This window comes from Microchirus variegatus (genome assembly GCF_963457635.1).
Source record: "Microchirus variegatus genome assembly, chromosome: 20".
Lineage (NCBI taxonomy): Eukaryota > Metazoa > Chordata > Actinopteri > Pleuronectiformes > Soleidae > Microchirus > Microchirus variegatus.
This window is the reverse complement of record NC_139821.1, coordinates 17,827,517-17,848,332: the sequence shown is the minus strand read 5'-3', so window position 1 is coordinate 17,848,332 and position 20,816 is coordinate 17,827,517. Positions and strand designations below refer to the sequence as shown.

Genomic DNA, 20,816 nt, shown 5'->3' with positions numbered 1-20,816 from the left:
ATACACATGATCAAAATGATTTGTTTTATCAAATAAATTATTGTGGACAATAAAACCATGTAAAAAAAAATATTTAGTATCATTTGACCACTTATTACACACACTGTTGTTTGGGACATGCCAAAATCACGTACATCCAATAAAAAAACTTATCATTATACTGACATGTGTGCAAATGTTTGGCCACTTATAATAAGACCTCAGAATTTCATTATTCTGCTACATTTTCATGATGACTGAGTGAGTCTGTGGACACCAAAGGCACTTCATACTGATATTGACCCACCTATCAATGACAGTTCGGGAGGCAGACACTCTCTCTGTATTTAAAGTTAAACTTAAAACCTTCCTTTCTGATAAAGCTTATAGTTAGAGCTGGCTCATAGACCTAGACTGCTGGGGGAATTAACCTGATGTTCTTTCTCTCCCTATTGTTTGTGTCTGTGTCCCTTCCTTTACTTACAAACTTTAATAATGTGTAAATTATCTTTAGAAGCTGAGTGGCTTGTTACAGGTAAATATCATTAAAGTTGGGGCAGATACATGTTTGTCCTGTCATTATGATGCTGACATTGATTGCACAGTGGTTTTGCTGCCTGCAGGAGCTAATGCCAATCTGTCATTCTGTATTGAATTGACATTATTATAAATTCAGGTTTGTAATGAAATATCTGAATGTTTCAAAAGAAGTTGAACATGTGTGGTGTTGTTAAATTTAAATTGCATGTTGTTCAGTTCAATTCAATTCAATTTTATTTGTATAGTGTCAAATCACTGATAACATTTTGAATATTTGAAATAATGAGATGCGGGTGATATAAATGTTTCTTTATTTTCATGCAAATCTATGTCTAATACACACACACACACGCACGCACGCACGCACGCACGCGCACACACACACACACACACACACACACACACACACACACACACACACACACACACACACACACACACACACACACACACACACACACACACACACAGTATTATATATAACATATCAACGATAGTGTGGGAAGCGTCCTCGCCCCCGTAAGAGTGGTCCTGATGCTGCGCCTCGTGTGCGCGCATTACATCACTTATCCCCCTTGTGATTGGTTGCGTGGCTCAACTCGCCCTCCCGCAGCTCGGCATCCACCTCAAGACGCAGTGTTTTCCAATCATTCCCATCATCATCATCGCCGCCCTCTTTCATTAAAACAGAGACACCCCCCCCCTCCGCTCTCCCGCGTGTGCGCGGTTTCTTGTGCCTGCACTGGCGGCTCGTTTTGGACGATGGCCGAGAGCGAGGCAGACACGCCGAGCACGCCGATCGAGTTTGAGAGCAAATACTTCGAGTTTGATGGAGTGCGACTGCCGCCCTTCTGCAGGGGGAAGATGGAGGAGATCGCCAGTTTCTCCCTCAGAAGTAGCGACATATGGATCGTCACATACCCGAAGTCAGGTAAACAAACAAGTATCTCTCTCTCTCTCTCTCTCTCTCTCTCTCTCTGTCTCCCTCTCTCTCTCCCTGTATGTGTGTGACGTCACTGCATGATTTCTCTGTGTCGTGCTGTTTGGTTTCATGATCAAACTTTCAAACTATAAATAAAACAGAGCGACCAATAGTAAACAGCCTGTCAGCTATTTAGAGTCCATTATATAAGAGTTTAGTCATCATCATCATGCTCTATATGAGTCATTCATTATACTTCACAGTCATTTAATAATGTCTCTGATAAGGCCTGTGTGTGTAGTGTGTTTGTACTTGTGACCTCCATTAATTATATTTTCTACTGTTTTACATTCCAACAGTTAACTCAATACTTCACAATATTTCCTGTAGACCAGGGGTCAGTCATGTTTTTCAGGCGAAGGACTCCCAAACTGATGGAGAGACGAAGCAGGGACCACCTGCATAAAATTATTTTTAGTGCGATGTACAAACGTACCTTGTTATTGTGCATTAAATACTAAGCTATTTAGACCATACACAGGCATATATATTCAATATTTATTTTAAACATGAACATGATATCGTTTTTCATATTGTGGGCATCAACACAAATGGGGACATTTGATACTAAATAGACGGAAACAATGGTAGCTCAGTGGTAGAGCAAGTTCATCCTTGAAATTGAAGGTTGAAGGTTAGATTCCTGGCTCCACAAGTCAACATGCCTAAGTATCCTTGGGCAAGATATAAGCTCCTGTGCCAGCAGCTTCTGACATAAATAGGACCAGCAGTCAAGTATATACCAAAACGTGGTCCTAATGAGGCAGAACCTAATTTGTGAGGAACTGGATTGGACTAAGGCTTGAATTGTAGAGGTATTAATTGGCAGTGTTGGGAGTAACACATTACAAAAGTCAATCTGTATCACGTCAGTCTGTATCCAGATAAAACATACAAACATAATATACAGTACAATATACAATAAACAGTGGTAGGCTCTAGCTCTATTGACTTCAATATGAATAAGCCTAACGTTACCATATCTCTATCACAATACTTATTGCACCATGAACCATAACTATGAGCCATAACTATAACTGCAGCCATTATATTGAGCTGTTGTTAGCCTTAAGCCTAGCTCAGTCATTACCACATCACCTCCTACTAGATGTGTGATCAACTGCATTGAACTCAATAAGATCTACTGAGAACACCAAATCCATATTTCCAGTTATTTTGGTGAAAGCAATGCAAAAGTAGTGTAATGCTAAAGGAGGGACGACGCGTCTCCGACTGCACGAAATATTATTTAAGTGTCTGTCACTCCATCAAGGGACAACGGAGATGGCAACAGCTGCGATTGGTCCTCAGGACAGTTGCTCTGGCTCACAGTGCGCACCGAGCGTCCACAGAGGCGGAGCTGATCACCGCCGACAATGTCGCTGCCAAACTATATATACGTCTTATCTTAATACACAAACCACATGTTTAGACTCTAAATGGCCAATTTCTCGCCTCAAATTATCTCAATTAACTGTGTTCCGTGACACAGAAAAGTGTGAAACCAAACCAAAGCCAATGTTTCAACAACAACTTTCTCTCTTGGACGCCATTGCTCACTGTAGCCAAAAGCACAACAACCTTGCGCAGCGACCCCTACTGATCGGGCGAGAAATTGCAGCGTGTATCCGTCCACGACGCAGAAGTATGAAGGCTCGAGGGGTCTCCGTGGTTACGCAGTCGGACGCATTACGCAGTTGGAGAAGTATAATGTGGCCTTTAGGGTTAGGCTGAGAGTAAGGTTATTTACAGATATGTGGTGCAGGTTGTGAAAAATGCTATAAATAGTGAGGGTTAGGCAATTTCAAGTTATAAGCTTTTGTTAAAATATCAGAAAATTACGAGAGTGATATATTTTTGAGTCGTGTACTTAGCTTTCCATCACTCTGTAAATCCAAAGAAATCTATTTTTCTCATTGAGGTAACGGACTGTGCCATTTTGGTCACTGTTTAGTGACATCATTCACTTTAGCAGGAGAAAGAAAATATTCCGTACAAGTTAGCCATTGTGCTATCTTTTGTTTTTGCATTTTATTGTGTGTATTTGTCACTGGTTGCATTTTGCTCCGCGTTCTGATACTGAAACTCTCCCGGTAAAGTGCAAATGAACAGGAGAACAAGAAAGCACCAATTCTCATGCTCCCACGTTGCTATCAGACTATTGGTCTTTTGAAATCTTCAGAAGTTGCATCCATTGCCTTTAAAACATAGATGAAGATGATTTATTATCATCAGAATAAGAATCAGAAAGCCTTCATTGTCATTGCATCGGAATACAACGGAATTAGTTATGACCCTCAAATGATGTATAAACATATAAACATAGATATGAATGATTATGTTTGATGTGATGAGTAGTGACAAATCCATCATCAGCAACTTTGATGTGCAGAGGTTCTGCATAATGTGATCCTGCAGCCTGCACACAGACAGACAACAGACAGCAAACATCAGATAACAGCTGATGAACACAGAGGGACATTTAAATGATAAAGATAAATATATTTCCATCAGGAGAACAGAGTTGAACTCAAGAATTCCAGACATCAGATCGACACAAACATCATCACATTCTAAGTAGACATCTGTTTGCCAACATGTTTTCCCTTCCTGATGGACACATGCACTTTTAGAGCCGGCGTTGTGCTGAGTCATGATAAGCATCCCTGCAGGAAAAACACAGTTGATACCAGGTGATCTCTTGTCTCTCCAGTGAAAGTAGGTTTCGTTTGAGACAAAAATGATCCATTTCAGTTAGGGCTGGATTCTTCAAATGTGTGAAAAGTTCAACCAGCGAATGGAATGGCTGCCATTGACTGCTATTGCAGTCAATTCGACCACTGCGTTCAAAATGGCTGGCAGTGAATGAGTTTTAAGCAAACTAAAGTATAACACCTATGATTATCAAACTGCTCTAGAAATAAGGGTTCCAAAAGGGTCCTTCTACAAGGGCTGAGGTTCTACCTGGAACCATTTGCTTCTGAAAAACCCTTTTCCAAAGAAAGGGTTTTTCAAGGGTTCTTGGTAACACTAATGGTTCCAGTAAGAACCATTTTGATCCAGAGAAGGGTTCCAGAAGGAACCTTTATAAAAAAGGGTTCAAGCCGGATAACCTTATATGGTTCTACTTATCACTTTTATTTCTAAGAGTGTAGAGTCACACACCCAATCTTTTATTTCACTAAATAAAATATATGTTGAGTGAGGCATGGTCTGATATCAAGGCTATTATTCTCAGAATCATTGAAATACTGTGGCGAATGGAGCTAAAAATACAGAGCACATCAGTCTGGACATAGACTTTAAGAACATTTGTTCTCTGAGGTTTAGCAGAGCAGGAGACAAATATAAAATAAGGATGCAGGAAATTATTAGTATGGGTAGATATTGGCTTTAAAATGTATTACTGTTGGTTAGGGTTGCACTAACCCTAACCCAGCAAACATGCCAAGATCCTTAGGCACATTAGAACATTAGACTGATTAGGCTGCTAACTCCTTGACTTCTGTGCTAGCATTGGCTACATGCATTATTTTTTGTGTTTATTTATTTTGCACAATAAAGAACATGTATATCTACATCTGCTTTGACATGAGTATGAAAAATATTGTTAATTTCACTACAGAAGAGAATAAATGACCTTTACAGGTGAGTGCATGGAAAAATGTTTTATATTGATATCGGTTACTGGCCCAAGCACTCTCGATATATAGAATATCGAAATAATAATATCATGCATCCCTAATATTAAACACTAGATCCTGTCTGGCTCGCAGCTACAGCAAATAGCTGCTATGTCCTTTCCTTTTCTTTAGTTTTTCTCATCAACAATTGAAAATCGCAGTCTTTTCCAGGTTTGACCTCTAACTGCAGACACATAGGTGTTTTTTTTAATTATTTTTTTTATTGTGAATTTGCGACATGCTACCTCGACAACACAACACAACACAATATTTGTATCTACTAGCATTTGTGTCTCTCGCTGTGAGAAATCTTTGTAACGTGGTCCGTTGTGAACTCGAAGTGGAATATGTTTCAGCCGGGGCTTGCTCCTGGTTTGTGTATTTTTACGACAGTTGTATTAAACAGTATGTAACAAATACAGAATTAAAATTCACTAGTGGTGTGTGTGTGTGTGTGTGTGCAAATATAACAAATTACAAGAAAGAAAGGTAAACATTTTTAAAGTCATTCTTATCAAGTAGATAGAGGAAGACTCATTGACTCATGACACAAGTGCTTTGCTTACAAGTTAGTTTAAAGTATTCCAGCAAAGCAAAATTTGTTTTGAAATTTAAATTCAATTAAAGAATGTTTGGCTTTTCCTCATGGGGCTGTGTTTTTCTATCTGTGATTCTCCCCTGCAGAGGAAGACATTGTGAATCTGGTCGCATGGTTCTGACACACAGGGAATGGCTCACATGTGTCTGACTCGGCCATTTGATTTGCAGCAGCTTTCCATCAGGGGTTTAGTTGGGGTTTAATTGTGTAGTTCTGGTCTTGTCTATGATGACAATTTCTGGCTGTTTTGACAGCCTCATGCTCAGTCGTGTCTCCCTGCAGGCAGCACTGCACTGTTCACACTGCTGAGATGCTCAACCACAACATGAGAGACGATTATGTCAGGCTATGGAGTTCTCCACAGCAGGCAGTAGCATGCATGAAGGAAAATAAGAGTATAAGGGGATAAGAGGATGTTCTCATGCAACATCTAAAACGGGTGGAAATGCATATGCAGGTTGTGGCTTTTTTCTTTTGCATCTGTTGTTAGCTTCTTAGATGACTAAAGCTGCTGCAGCTTCATCAATTTAATTAAGGAATTTCCCCCCCAAAAAATGAAATCTATATGTGGAGGCAATGGAGTAACTATAGGCGGTGCAGCAGGTGCACCCACACCGGGGCCAATGTGAATATTACAAGCTGTGTGTTATTTTTGCAGTTAGTGCATAGAATTACTGTATATGAACATAACGCCCTGCCTGATCAACAAGGTAGGCTATAATAGTCAAGTCAAATATTAGCCTTCCCTATCCTCAGCTTTTACTACACACTGAATGGAAACATGGCCATGATGGTTTTATTTACACTCACTGTTACGCTGTTGCTAATGTAACTGTGCGAATAGGGCTTTAGTCACACCACAAGGAAAGGTTCAAGGAACACTGGCCTTCTTCTTTTGGTTTCTGCCTTTAGGGGTCACCACAGCCATGGATCATCTGCCTCCATCTTGTCCTCTTCCTTGTGTCTTCTTCTGATACACCAACTGTCCTCATTGGTCTTCCTCTTTACCTCCTGCAGCAGCTCCATCTTCAACATCCTTTATCAATATAATCACTAGCCCACCTCTGAAACATTCAAGGAAGAATAGACAAAGTTAGCAGGCCCTGCTAGGCCTATTGTTGGGGAATATTTGCTATGAAGGTTTTGGAGAATAAGAACTCAACATTTTAGTAAGGCTGGGTGAAATGAGTGAAATAATATTTGTATTTATAGGCTATATCCTAATAACGCTTCACCCATTTTGTTCTCTGGAGAGTTTTCTTTTGTTGTTGTATGTTCTTCTCAAAGGAGAGTGACTGTACACTGTAAATACACTCCAATAACTACTGTTTATGATCTGTATTACTTGATCTTTAAACACACTTATTAGGACCTTTCATTTCAGATAATACATGGGTTATTTCTTTGGCAATTCTGCTAAAGCACAAATAATTAAGCTTAAAAATTAAGTTAATAAAATTATTTCAATAATTTTTAATCACCATTTAATATATAATTTATAATATTTGGTGTAATTTCCTTATTTGTTCAATATAATAAATATGACGATTATCAATGCAACAGCCCATAAACCAGGAAAAGATACCTTATCATAATATGATGATATCTAAAATCTAAGACCATATCTCATACCTCATAATATATTGCCCAGCCCTAGACTGTACTGTTATGTTCTCCTAACAACTGGACTTTCAACTAGCAATCTATTTATAAATAATATGTATTAATGCTTAAGTCTGACCAAGGGTTATGCATTTACCTCACAGTAATCATGGCCAGTAAGCATAATCACTACTTTTCATTAGATCAAGCTGAGCAGTGATGCTCTCTCGGGGGGGGAACTGGTGCTAATCAGCTGACAATGTCATCTGCACTTTTTCACCTGCACCTTGTTGACTACCATCTGTTATCGGCAAATAAGATGATATCATCAAGTCCAGTCCTGCTTCAGAGTAACATCTGTGACCAGGGATTTTGCTAATTTGTTAATTTTCCATCTGTGACTCAGTGGTTGGTATTGTCGTTTAGTCAGGCTTCTTTCTTCTTCAGAACAACAGGTGATGAGATGATGCAGAATGAGACTCCATGACACAAGACTTTTCACCAAACAAAGAGATCTTTATTAAGTCAAGTGTCAAATTCCGAGCTGCAGTTAGCTTGGGAGGGATTCCCCAGAAACTCTAACTCTCCCTGAGCAAGACCCCATTTCTTAAAGGTTACCTGCTCCTCCTCCTACACCTTGTGCCCTTATTAGTTATGTGACCTTCAGTCTCCCATAGGGACCACATCACTGACCACACAAGGACAAATGCTTAACCTATGCATCCACTTTATGGTCAACCGGAGATCAGAGAAGGCAATGTTCAGGTACGGCCTGTGATTGTAGACTAGTTATAGTATGTGGACCCAGATTTATAGTAAACATATTTACTGTGTTAATGTGTCTAAGACACTTCAGTATCATTGGTCCTATTTTAAAGCTTGAATCCATGACTTGTTTCTGAAACACGCTAATCTGCCTCATGTTCAGATAAGAGTCAATCAATGAAGTTGTCTGGAAAGTCTGGAAAAGCTACATCCTAAATGCTCCAATACCATCTTCTTGAGATTGAGCAAGAGTGCCTGTACTTACATTATGGTACTATTGGTACATTGGTACTACATAATGTTGGGTGGGTCAAAATATTGAATTGGTGACATAGACGTCCTTCCTTGTGCAATACGATAATTGATACGCCAGGGCAGAAGTCAAATGCTCACATGAATAAGGGATACTTGGACAGAAGTTACCTGGCCAACAAGAGGGTGTTTACAGCAGGATAATTCTCATAATAAGCTACATTAAGAGATGCCCCATCCACAGTCAATACATACTTTTACCACAATACAACAGACTTTTTGCACTTTGATTTCTATGTTGTGAATAAATAGAGATATCCTGAACTTTTATTTTTTTTACGGACATTTTGTTTTCTTCAGTTGGACAGATATTGTGATGTATCGCTATATGATTCTCTTGCAGTATATTGATCATCACAGAATTATTGTATTGTGATAATATTGGTATCATGGATCATGTATCACGATTACCAGATCAGCACCAGTTTTTTTTTTTAGCCTATAATTATCATCTTTTGGCATATCACATCTGTCGTGTGGACGATCATGGCAAAGATTTTTTAGCTCTCATGATTGAACAAACTTGAGAACAAAATATTAAAGAAATGTCTTTTAGAAATCGTGTAATTTGTGAAGTGTACTTTCTGTCTTTCCTTCATCCCTGTGTTCTCACTCTCTGCTCTCTCCTCTCCTTGTAGGCACCAGTCTGCTGCAAGAGGTCGTGTATTTAGTGAGCCAGGGAGCAGATCCAGATGAGATCGGCCTTATGAACATTGATGAACAGCTGCCTGTTTTAGAATACCCACAACCTGGCCTGGATATTATACAGGTGCGGTTGAAGTTAAAATAGTTTTTCAAACCTGGTAATTATGATGTCCTTAAATGTGTTGTCCACAGACCAAAATTAATGAGTTTTAATGATTTCTTTGTTATATGGACAAAGAAACCAGAACATACTCACATTTAAGAAGCTGAGAAATCAGAAAACTTTTAGTTTGTTTTAATTAACTCTAAAAAATGGTCATACCAATGAATCAGTTATCAAAACAGTTGACAATTTATTTTGTCATCAATTTATCGAGTAACTGTTTCAGCCCTACAGTAATCAGTGTGACACCATCATTAACAACGTGTATGTGGGGTCCACCACCTGTTATTTGGATTTTTTTGGTGCATGATTTGTCTTTTTTGATATATCACTAATACAAGCTGTTAGATATAGCTAACTTGAATTGCAGCTGATGATGTATTGGATGATTGCTGTATCACAGTTGATGATTTATCTAACTTGCATCCGCATGGCCAAAGATAAATCAAAATATATTAGCTGTGTTGCCAACTCATCTGTAAGGAAAATACCTGTTGTTGGGTGTGCTAAAAGTCGCTAGAAGTTGCTAAATGATGAGACAATGCTGCTGGCACATCCCCGAACTAAGGCCCTCCTTCTGTGTCTTCTTTCTCCATTTCTACAACTGACTCGCAGCACTCAACACTCAACACTCCACTCTTGTGCCTCGGCTTACCCTTGCACCAAAAAAAATCTTTATTGGATTACTGGAAAGGTGTAAATACCATTTATACTCCATTTCATTCGTTTTACATCTGTCTGTCTGTTTCAAACATTATCTCCGTCACTACCCTGCATGCCTCCGTGCCTTGTTTTTGGACGTTACACCATGGACTGAACGTCCCAAACTGTGACATGTGTAACGAACGGGCCGGATTTGTTAAGTTAACCACTCCACCACTACAATGTATTTTAAAATAAAATACCAAATAATCAATGTATCAAAATAAACTACAAAATACAGCAGCTAAACTCTGTATCAAAATACTATATTTTGTGGTTGACTATGAGGTTGTCAATCTAGGGTGTCACTTTTGCAGCAGACAGGAGTAAATGACATTGAGGTACACAACTCCTGGACAAGCGTAATGGAATTTGGCTTGTAACTGACGGGTTGCAGATTCAAATCCCTATCAGGTCAAGGTACCCAATCCCCATTGTTCATTGATAATTGGATAATTGCTCTATTGACCCCAGCTTCAAGGAGGCTACATCCAAAAATCCTAGAGCTGGTGTAAAAGTCTCAAAACTATGCAAATGAGCAAAAGAGCATTTTATGGGTTGTACTTGCTCTTTTAGGGTATTCCGACAGGTTAAAGGGATTGGGTGAGGTAGAATCAAAATATTGAATTGGTGACATAGACGTCCTTCCTTGCAATTATCGTGCAATAGGATAATTGATACGCCAGAGCAAAAGTCAAATGCTCAAATGAATAAGGGAAACTTGGACAGAAGTTACCTGGCCAAACAAGAGGGCGTTTACAGCAGGATAATGGTGCAGAACGCTACATTAAGAGATGCCCCATCCACATTCAATGGGTCTAACTAAGGGTTAGAATCTAACTCATATGACCCCATTTCAGCGGATTGGAAATCAAATGGGAGGCAAGCGGTGGGCCTCTTTAATCACACCTTTCAGGCATTCATACATTTCAGCTGGACCTGATCGGGGGATTTACCTGTGACAAAACCTGTCAGCAACCAGAATTTAGTTATATACTATAGTTATATGATCCACTTCTCTGACAGACACATAAACAGGGCCAGCATGTTCCTTGAGAGAGACACCTTGTCTCATTTTCCAAGAAATGCAGGTACAGATAAGATAAGATAAGACTCATTGTAAACCTACAAACTCTTTTCTGAACTGTTAGAAGAATGTATTATTTTGTTAGATACGAGATGTTAAGAAGACAGTGGCACCATACATTTCTGCTGGACTGATAATATAATATAATGTATACATAAAAGTATTGTTAATTTAGTTTTTTTTTCTTCCTCCACACAGGAGCTGACATCTCCTCGTCTGATCAAAAGCCACCTTCCCTACCGATTCCTGCCCACAGCCATGCACAATGGAGAGGCCAAGGTTAGCAGTCTGGACACTACCACACACTGAATAGCTACCCCTAGCATGTTTTAATACCATAAACTGTTGAGGTAACCCAGAATTGTTTTTTCAACATGCAATTACATAATGTTATTGCAGGTTTGCACACTGGATCTATAGATGTTAGTTAAAACTAAAATTAACAATGTCCTCACAAACATTTAACACAAACATCTCAGGTCTATAGCTGTAATACAGTTTAAATTGAATTAATTGACATGATTTTATAATTTATACTGTCGTAGGTCTCTACCACCAAGAGTTCTCTTGACACACATGTAGATGGAGTTGACTTGTTCACAACTTAAAATAAACTTTAATAAATAACTGCACACAGACTCCACCATGGATACAGCAGACCGCAGGTTTTGAGAGGCACGGTGCACATAACTTGAATAAAAGTCTTAAAGTATATGACATTTACTGTACTTGATTATCAAAAGTAATTTTCTGATATAAAATGTAGGCTACTTAAAGGGATACTTCACCGATTTGAATGTGGCTTTGTATTGCTAGAATAGCAGCAGTATTTTTTAGAAAATGTGCTTCCCTCCCTCCGTTTTTCCCTGACTTGTAAAAAAATCTGTTTTCCCTTATCCAAATGTGCCCTACTGTGAGTCAAATGACGCGTTTTGCATCACAGTAGGGCAAATTTTGAAAATGGAAAACAGATTTTTTTACAACTCAGTGAAAAACTGAGGGAGGGAAGCACATTTTCTAAAAAAATACTACTGCTATTCTAGCAATACAAAGCCACATTCAAATCGGTGAAGTATCCCTTTAAGTGTTCGAGGTATTAAAAAAGTTAGTAGTACAGTGAGTCATTCAACTTTCAACTAGAAGGTTGTCGGTTTGATTCTTTGATTCTTGGGCAAAACACAACCCCCTGTTGCTCCTTATGGGTTTGCCGATAGCATGCGAATGGTTATGAAAGATGCTTATCTACATGCAGCATAGATGAAAGTGAGAGTCAATGAGCGAATGAATGGTAAAACTGTAGCGTAAAGCGGCTTTGAGTGGTCATCAAGACTAGAAAAGCCAAATTCATTCATAAATTCAGATCGCTTAACAACTCTTTTTTATTTTATTTTATTTGGTAGTATCAGGTAACAAAGATAGTTAGGGGAAATGTAATAGAGTACACAATTTATTTCGGAAATATAATGGAGTATTGGTTCCTGTGGAAACCCTCATGTGGAGAATGAATGAATGAGTGAGAACTGAATCAGGCATCTTGTGGTTTTCTTCTAGGCGATCTACATGGCTCGTAACCCTAAGGACCTGGTAGTGTCCTACTACCAGTTCCACTGCTCTCTCAGGACCATGCGCTACCGCGGAAGCTTCCAGGAGTTCTGTCGTCGCTTCATGAATGACAAGTGTAGGTATTCATGGGACTGAAGGACCGGGACACATTCCGTTCTATTGTCTGCTCATCCAGTTTCTCTCTATTTTTCTCTGTCACAGTGGGGTATGGTTCATGGTTTGAACATGTTCAGGAGTTTTGGGAGCATCGTATGGACTCAAATGTCCTCTTCTTGAAATATGAAGACATGTACAAGGTAAAGCCATCACTTCAGCCTCTGTCTTTTATCTTCTTATGTTCACATTATGTAAAGTCTCAGCCTAGCACTCTGTCCCCTGTGGGTCTCGACCTGAGAGTATTATGTCATTCCCATAGAAACCATGAGTCAGTAAACATTTCCATGTGGGTGTCTGTGTGTTTATGTGTGCATGGACTGTGCTGCTCCTCTGTGGAAGTTACTTTTTAACCTCTGTTTATATACTGAACATACTGTACATGCTCTTTACCCTCAACATGTAAAGACCAACTCACACTTATGCATCGCTTGAAGGTTTGCCACTGTGCATACCTGATGCCTGCTCTTGGCTACATGAAGTTAGTCTGTCATGCCAGGCTTTGTAGCAAAGAGTTGCAAATGTTGCTGAAGCAGCAAGAAAACAGAATGTACTAATGAAAGCTTCCACTTGAAGAATAAATGATTTCCTTTAGACCAACATACACACTTTTTATGAAGATATTGTGAAAAATCACCAAAATGTAATCTTGGTTTTATACGCTGAGAACATAATGTACACCGACAAATTCGACTTACGTGCTTGTGCAAAATAATCAGTTAGTTGTTTCTATAATAATATTTATTAATCAGTTTTTCCATTATTTGACAAAGCATTATGGTATATTTAAAAAAACAACAAAAAAAACATACTTATAGATAGTAGCAGTACTTTGCTGTAAAAGATCATAGACAAAAGAAAACACGATGAACTTTCACATTGATTCCCCAATCACTCAACGTGGCTGACACTTGTGGTCTAGAACATTCCTGTGTTCAGTCAAAGGGCCTCTCATCCAATCTATGTTTAGTGTTTGCTTTGCCAAAGGTCTCCCCTTCAACATTATCAGCTCACAATGAGGCTCAGACATCCTCTCTCCTGTAGAGAGGCTAACATTTCTTTCATCTAGTAGGCTAATTGTTTTTAGTCATTATTTAGTCATATTCATGTGCAACAGGACCACTCTATGTGAGCTTTAAGATAAATGATAACTTTTCAGGCATTTAAAGTGATAAATCCTCTTTTTTGTGAACTTTTTAAGACCATCCTGAAGTTGGATGTGGAGGCTCATCGTAGCAGCATTATTCACATCACTGTTCAAATCAAATCAAATCAAATCAAATCAAATCAAATCAAATCAAATCAAATCAAATCAAATCAAATCAAATCAAATCTAATAGACACAAATATATGCATAAATATAAACTGTGTGTAGAAGAGACCCAAAAGTAGAATTCAGAAGCAGTTTCTCAGTTCACAGTTGGAGTTTAATGAATTTTACAGCTGCATACACTATTTTTTGGGCTGTGAAAAGTTTCATGGGTGAGTTCCAAAAGTAAAAAGCTATACACGAGGCAGATGAAGCGCACAGTGCCAGTAAAGTGAAACAGCTTCATACAGCAGGACTAAGAAGTGCCCATTAAAAGTTTCAGAAGTGGATTATAGCTCAGTGGTAGAGTGAGTCATCTTTCAACTTGAAGGTTTGATTCCCGATTGCTGATGTGTACCTGTGCAAGACACTTAACCCTAGTGTAAAGCAGTGCCATCAAGACTAAAAAAAAGAACTATATTGTATATAATACAGACCATTGCCATTTATTTAAAAAAAATAAAATAAACCCAGACAAACTACCTGCTTTCATACAGTAGCGCTATGGCTAAAAAACACCAAGTGCCCACAAAAAGATTCAGATGTGGATTCCACTTCTAAAATGTAGTCCCTGAATTATCAGTCTGTGCCAGTCTGCTGTGTCTGCACTTCACAACTGTGAGTTTGGGTAAAAGACAGATAAACAGCACATTACTTACTGTTAAGTACCAATAAGACGCACAAGACCCAAGTCCCAGAAGAGCAATAAGGGGGCTCGGATCCATAATTTGACCTACCATATTTGTTTTTCATAATAAAATACATTTTAAGATTATGCGATAAATCACTCTCAAGCCAACATTTCTTGCACACTCACTGCATGGCTCCAATGAGGTGGTGCAGTAATTGTGTGTGAGGCATTCTTTTCAGTTTTAATTTCCATTATCTTTGGATCTCTTAGAGGCTGTGTTATATTTTAATAGTAGTTGGGGGCTGTTTGAAGAAAATGAATAAGAGCACAATAGGAAAGCAGTATTTTGGTATTTGTGTGATTAATGCTTTACATTCTCTTTATAAAGTCTACTCTCCACCTCCTCACAGGATATGGGGACCTTGGTGGAGCAGTTAGCTCGATTCCTGGGTGTTTCCTGTGACAAGTCTCAGTTGGAGGTGATGGTGGAGAACTGTAACCAGCTCATCGAGCAGTGCTGCAAATCTGAGGCACTGTCCGTCTACAGAGGTTAGTGATACTGCACGGAATTGAAGAAGTTGAAGAAGCAGCAGCAGCACAACACTGCTCAGTTTTTCTGGTCTGCAAAACCAGGACTGCATAACTATGTTTTGGTGAAAGACACAGCAAAGGCAGAAACCAAAAAAATCAAACAAGGAAGGCCCTTTATCACACCTTCTTTGTCTATTTCTTTATTTGCTGTCCTTGTTTCTCGGTTCATACCTTCCTTCTGTGAAATAGCAAAGCAGAAGGCTGTTGTGGCAACGGCCTTGTCCTGCCCCTGGAGTCTTTACAGTCTAATTTTCACTGAGGGTCGCATAATGGTTACCCTCAAAGGGCCAGATAACTGTCATACAGAATAAATGTAACCAAATATAATGTAAAATAAAGGTAATATATTGCTAAATAACTTTAACTTTAAGACCAATTAATCACTCGCGGGCCACATAAAAGGACATGGCGGGCCACATCTGGCCCCCGGGCCTTGAGTTTGACACATGTGCTCTAGAACATAGCAGCTGACATCATTTTAAGGAAGTTCTCACATGATTGTTGTTGCTATGGTCATAAGTGATCAGCTTCTCTGTGATTGGGGCCTCAGGCAAATGCCACACTGTTGCAACACTCCTGTGTACAGGAACACAACTGCGCGCTCATATGTAACAATGTCCTCATATTGTACACTCGAACCTCATCTGTCATCGGGTTTGACACTTTGGTCTTTTTCAGCTATGTGCTTTATGTGACAAGACATCATTTGCACAGTGTACTGTTACTGCCCACAAACCACAGTCCAGATAAGATAAGCTGAAGGTGTCGTCATTGTAATGCACGCAGACTGTAACAGTTGGAGACAGGCTGATAAGGTCAATTACATCAAATGTTACAAATTCATCTGATATTAACTTCATTTCAGTCCGACTTAACTCCAGTTTAAGGTTATGATTATTTGTTTGTTGCTGTTAGTGACAGGAAAACTGCATACGATGGAGTGGAAATCACATTAGTTTTGTCAAGCGCATGAACAAAAATATGAGGATGGAAAAAATACTTAGATATATTTGTGAACAGTTGCTTGTGACTTACTCAGATTCACTCAGCTTAGTCGGATAAGTCTCTGTGGTGTTTCGTCGTCATGGACCCAGAATTTTTGTATTGTAATGGATTGGCCACACGGTTGGTGGAGTGGTTGGCGCTGTTTCCTTTGCATCACAAAGACAACTGCCTTTCTGCATGGAGATTTCATGTTTTCCTGTATGTGCATGTGGGTTTACTGCAAGTTCTCCAGTTTCCTCCCAAAGTCCAAACACATACAGACTGTATAGTGTATAGTATAGACCATGTAGTGTTACTTTAACTTTATGTGGCTTTGTATTGCCAGCATAGCAGTCGTATTTAAAAACAATGTGCTGCCCTCAATCAGTTTTTCACTGAGTTGCCAAAAAATATGTTTTCCCTTTTACTACTTTGCCCTACAGTGAGAGCAAATTTACAGAGTACAAACCAGACACTGTGAGTGTGAGAGGGAATGGTAGTTTGTCTGGTTGATTGGCGACAGCAGCCCCATGACCCTCATAAGTGGTAGATGATGAGTGTCATAAATTGATAGATGATGCGTTGAATATATATAATATGCCATTTTCCACTTCTGTAGTTACTGTATACTTGAGACAATATTTTTTAGAGGGTATATATGGAAGTGACAAGAATAAATAAATACATAAATTAATTAATTTATGATTCTTTTTTAGTAGCTGCACTAAAATGTCATTGTACCTTTTAATGCACTAACTATTATATAGTACTTTTTGTCATGAATCATCCTCTGGAAATGCACACTTTAGCACAGTTTTGTAAATGTATAAAAATAAAAGAATGTACAGGATAATTGTTCTGTCTCACCTGGCTCTGTCTCTGATAAAGATGTGCAGAGAACACTGAGTTTGTGTAGGTCATTGACCCCTCATTGAACACTGTGAGTGAGCGTGACCTTTAAGTGGAACACGACATAAGAACAGCAACTTAAACCTCACATGTGACATGAGAGAGTGACATCACTGGACAGACCTGGTATTGAACTGCACTGATTGTTAAGCACCAGGATTAAGGAACATTTGTTAGTCACTGATTGCCTGATTTCAAGATGGTAAATGATAACATGCACGTTTAACCATGTTTAACTCTTTATGCGTCCAATTCAAAGACAATTGATATAATAATACATAAAATAAAAATACTTTTGACTTTATTTAGAATTTCAGGAATATATACAGTTGGAGGGCACTCCCCTTTTAAAAATAATCAGATGAAATCTGTTATCATCAATTTAGAAATGGTTCAACTTCCTGACATGACTATTAAAAAAATAAAAATAAATAAATACATAATAATAATATGTGTATTAGGTGAATTGGTCACTCTAAATTGACCGTAGGTGTGAGTGTGTGAGTGAATGGTTGTTTGTCTCTATATGTGGCCCTGTGATGGACTGGCGAACTGTCCAGGGTGTACCCCGCCTATCGCCCAATGTCTGCTGAGATAGGCACAGCACCCCCTGTGACCCTCTGGTGGAGGAAAAAAGCGGTAGATAATGGATGGATGGATAATATGTGTTGTTTTATGTTTATTTAAATATAATTTAACATACAGTGCTGAGCAAAAGAGTCATCACGAGCATTGCTGTTTTAGCAAAGGTAGCAAAAACTTCAAGTTCAATTTTACTTTATTAAGTAACGTCCAAACTATAGTAAATACAGTAAATAAATATAGTAAAATCTTCTTCTCAAATAATCATGGAAATGTATGGTTTACGTCTGTCAAAGTGTGTGAGCTTTGGCATTTTCAATTTTTACGTGATTGAACGTCAATCTTATATATTACCAAGCTTACAATAGGTTAAACTCGTTTACAGTAGGTGTAAAATTGCCAGAGCCCCATTATTGTGTATTTTAATCTTTAATCTATAAAGATTGTTTGTTTTTAAATAGTGATGTATATTATCTGGTTGTATTCTAACCAGGAGGTGAATAAATAAGCATATATGGTGATGTATAGCATTGCTATAACAAGAAATCAATGGTGGATTAAGACTTTTTCTTCTACTTTTATATCATATTAGCATTTATTTCACAAGCGTCTAAGGTTTTCTCACACTCAATTCTGGATGATTATGCTGTGTGGCAACATGCATCAACACCATGGCCTGCAGTTCCAGTCTGTGTTTGCTTTAAGTTTCATTCCAATGTCTCCTTTTTTTTATTATTATTTTTATTTATTTCACATTTGCTCTCATTTTCACTTTGGTTTCCTTGTTCTTGATTTTAATCAGTTTAATCATTGTTTCTGTCATCAGTTTTTTTTTTCCCCATCTGATGTTTTTCTTTTCTTTTAGTGCATGGAAGTCTGGTGTCTGGTGTGCTTTAGACAATCAGTCTGGTCTGTCTCAGCAGGTGAGTCGCTGCCTCGACAGGCTGGCTGCGTTTGCTCAGACAAACATGTCAATAAATAGAAAACATAACTCTCAAATTCAGTGAGGGTTAAAGTCAATTGGGTCTGTATTTCCAGAGCTGGATGACCCCTCACCTCCGAGGTTGCGCCCATTGTTTCCTGTAGCAAAGGGAAAGCAGACATGACAGATCTGCTGATCATATTAATAATGATGGGTATATTTAAATGAATACAGAATTTAGAATAATTATGTCATCTATTGCCACCGCTGCCTCCATCTGTCATTTAAAATGTGTTATTTTGTGACTTTAGTGTTTGAAATCCTTTGATTGAGTTTAAATAATGTCACAAACTATCCAAACAAGACAGCAGTTAATCATTAGGTCCTGTGTCCCTGCAAGCTAAAACTGTTGATTTTCTCTATGTTGCAGGAGAGAGAGAGTGAGAGGTTTAAAAATGTTGAGATTAAGTACATCAGTATCAGTATCAGTATCAGTATCAGTAACAGTAACATCTATATTTTCATTGTCGACTCAAAGGTGATATGGTAAATATGTACAACAGTGACCACCAGTGTTTAAAATGGGTACTGCAGTCCCAATGCAACATGCTTGAGCTTGGTTGTGACAGAAGGTTGACATACAGAAACAAGGAGCTGCTCTTATATCCTGGTGTTACACTGTGTTCATACGTAGAAATCTACAACAAGCACGTTTATTGACACGTTTCTGTCACTCTGGGTACGTCATATGGATCATTGGTCTGATCGGTTGCAGCTCTCATTTGCGTACCTCAGTCTTTGACAACACATCATGGCCATTTTATGCCTTAATATAGTACATTTCCTATATAATGTTCCTTTCAGCTATAGCTTAAGATGGATAATGGCAATGATATTCCAGAACCTGTTTATGAATCGAACAGTGGATTTGAAGGATTATTATTATTATCAAAAGCTGCTCGAAAGTTTAGTTTTGAATGATTCAAATGATAACGCTGCTCTTTCGCCTTTCAGGACGTGTGGGTGTGTGGAAGGACGTCTTCACAGTCTCCATGAATGAAAAGTTTGACACGGTGTACAGACAGAAGATGGACAAATCTGACCTGGCCTTTGACTTCGGTCTGTGAAGAGCTCCTGACTCCTGTACCGTCCTCCTACAGTACTTTTGACAGTTTCACACCTCCTGCTATGCTCCTACACCTCTCAGTCAGTCTGTTCATGTGTCGTTTGGACTACAATACAAGATTACTCTCACAATGCAATCTGTTCATAAATCACCACGAATCACAGCTTGAAGCAGTGACCAAAATGGATGCAGAATAATCAGGAACTGGATTGAAAATTCTCAATCCATAGTCAAACCAAACTTCTTATAGTCCTTATACATGTATGTTTCCACTGCTGTGGATGTGTATTTATATACAGTATATACGCTATATATTGTATGTTGTCACCAGGGTTTGACTGATAAAAAGGTGAAAAAGGCTGATACCAAATCTGCAATATATCTATATCATCAATATTAGAGAGGAAAATTTTTTAAATGATACCATTAAAACCTTCGATATATTGCATGCTTCTCGATGCACAGGCTGTAAAAATGCAGCAAAAGCATTTTAGCAAGTCATGTTTTGGGCTATTTATTTCTTCTTCATGAGAGAAGAATATTTGTGACACATTTGGTGAATATGTCTCTGAAACAGCTTGAAATGCATCAGCACAAATGTGTTGTTAACAACTTCATTGTTGAAAAGGTGTAAAATGACTAAATTATTAGGGAATTATTGACTAGAAATTACAAAAAACCGAAAAAAAAAAAAATCATACATATGTAATACATAAAATGTATGTATTACATATGTATGATTTTTTTTTTTACATGGACCATTAATATCTGTTTCTCAAATTGTCTTGTTTGTAAGTATTACTTAAATTCAGCAGACGTTATGGTTCTATACCTGTCTATTTGTTAAATGTTACTTACGAAAGGGTTTGCTTATGTATCGTTTAGAGCCTTATTAATAGAAGTTCTATTGAAAAAAACTGATAAACATTATTTTAGAGGGGGTTTTCTGATGCAAATGATAGAACAGAAGAGCAAACTCCAATCCCTT

At 38.3% G+C, this 20,816-nt stretch overlaps 1 protein-coding gene across 1 annotated transcript; it reads left to right on the top strand.

The window, feature by feature from the left end:
• Window positions 1-1,281: 1,281 nt before the first annotated feature.
• Window positions 1,282-19,829, top strand: sult4a1 (sulfotransferase family 4A, member 1; the record flags this gene model as incomplete). Its single annotated transcript, XM_083907014.1, has 7 exons — window positions 1,282-1,450; window positions 9,100-9,230; window positions 11,257-11,337; window positions 12,610-12,736; window positions 12,823-12,917; window positions 15,125-15,263; window positions 19,717-19,829. 7 exons carry the CDS (start codon window positions 1,282-1,284, stop codon window positions 19,827-19,829), a joined length of 855 nt encoding a protein of 284 aa, XP_083763140.1.
• Window positions 19,830-20,816: the final 987 nt, after the last annotated feature.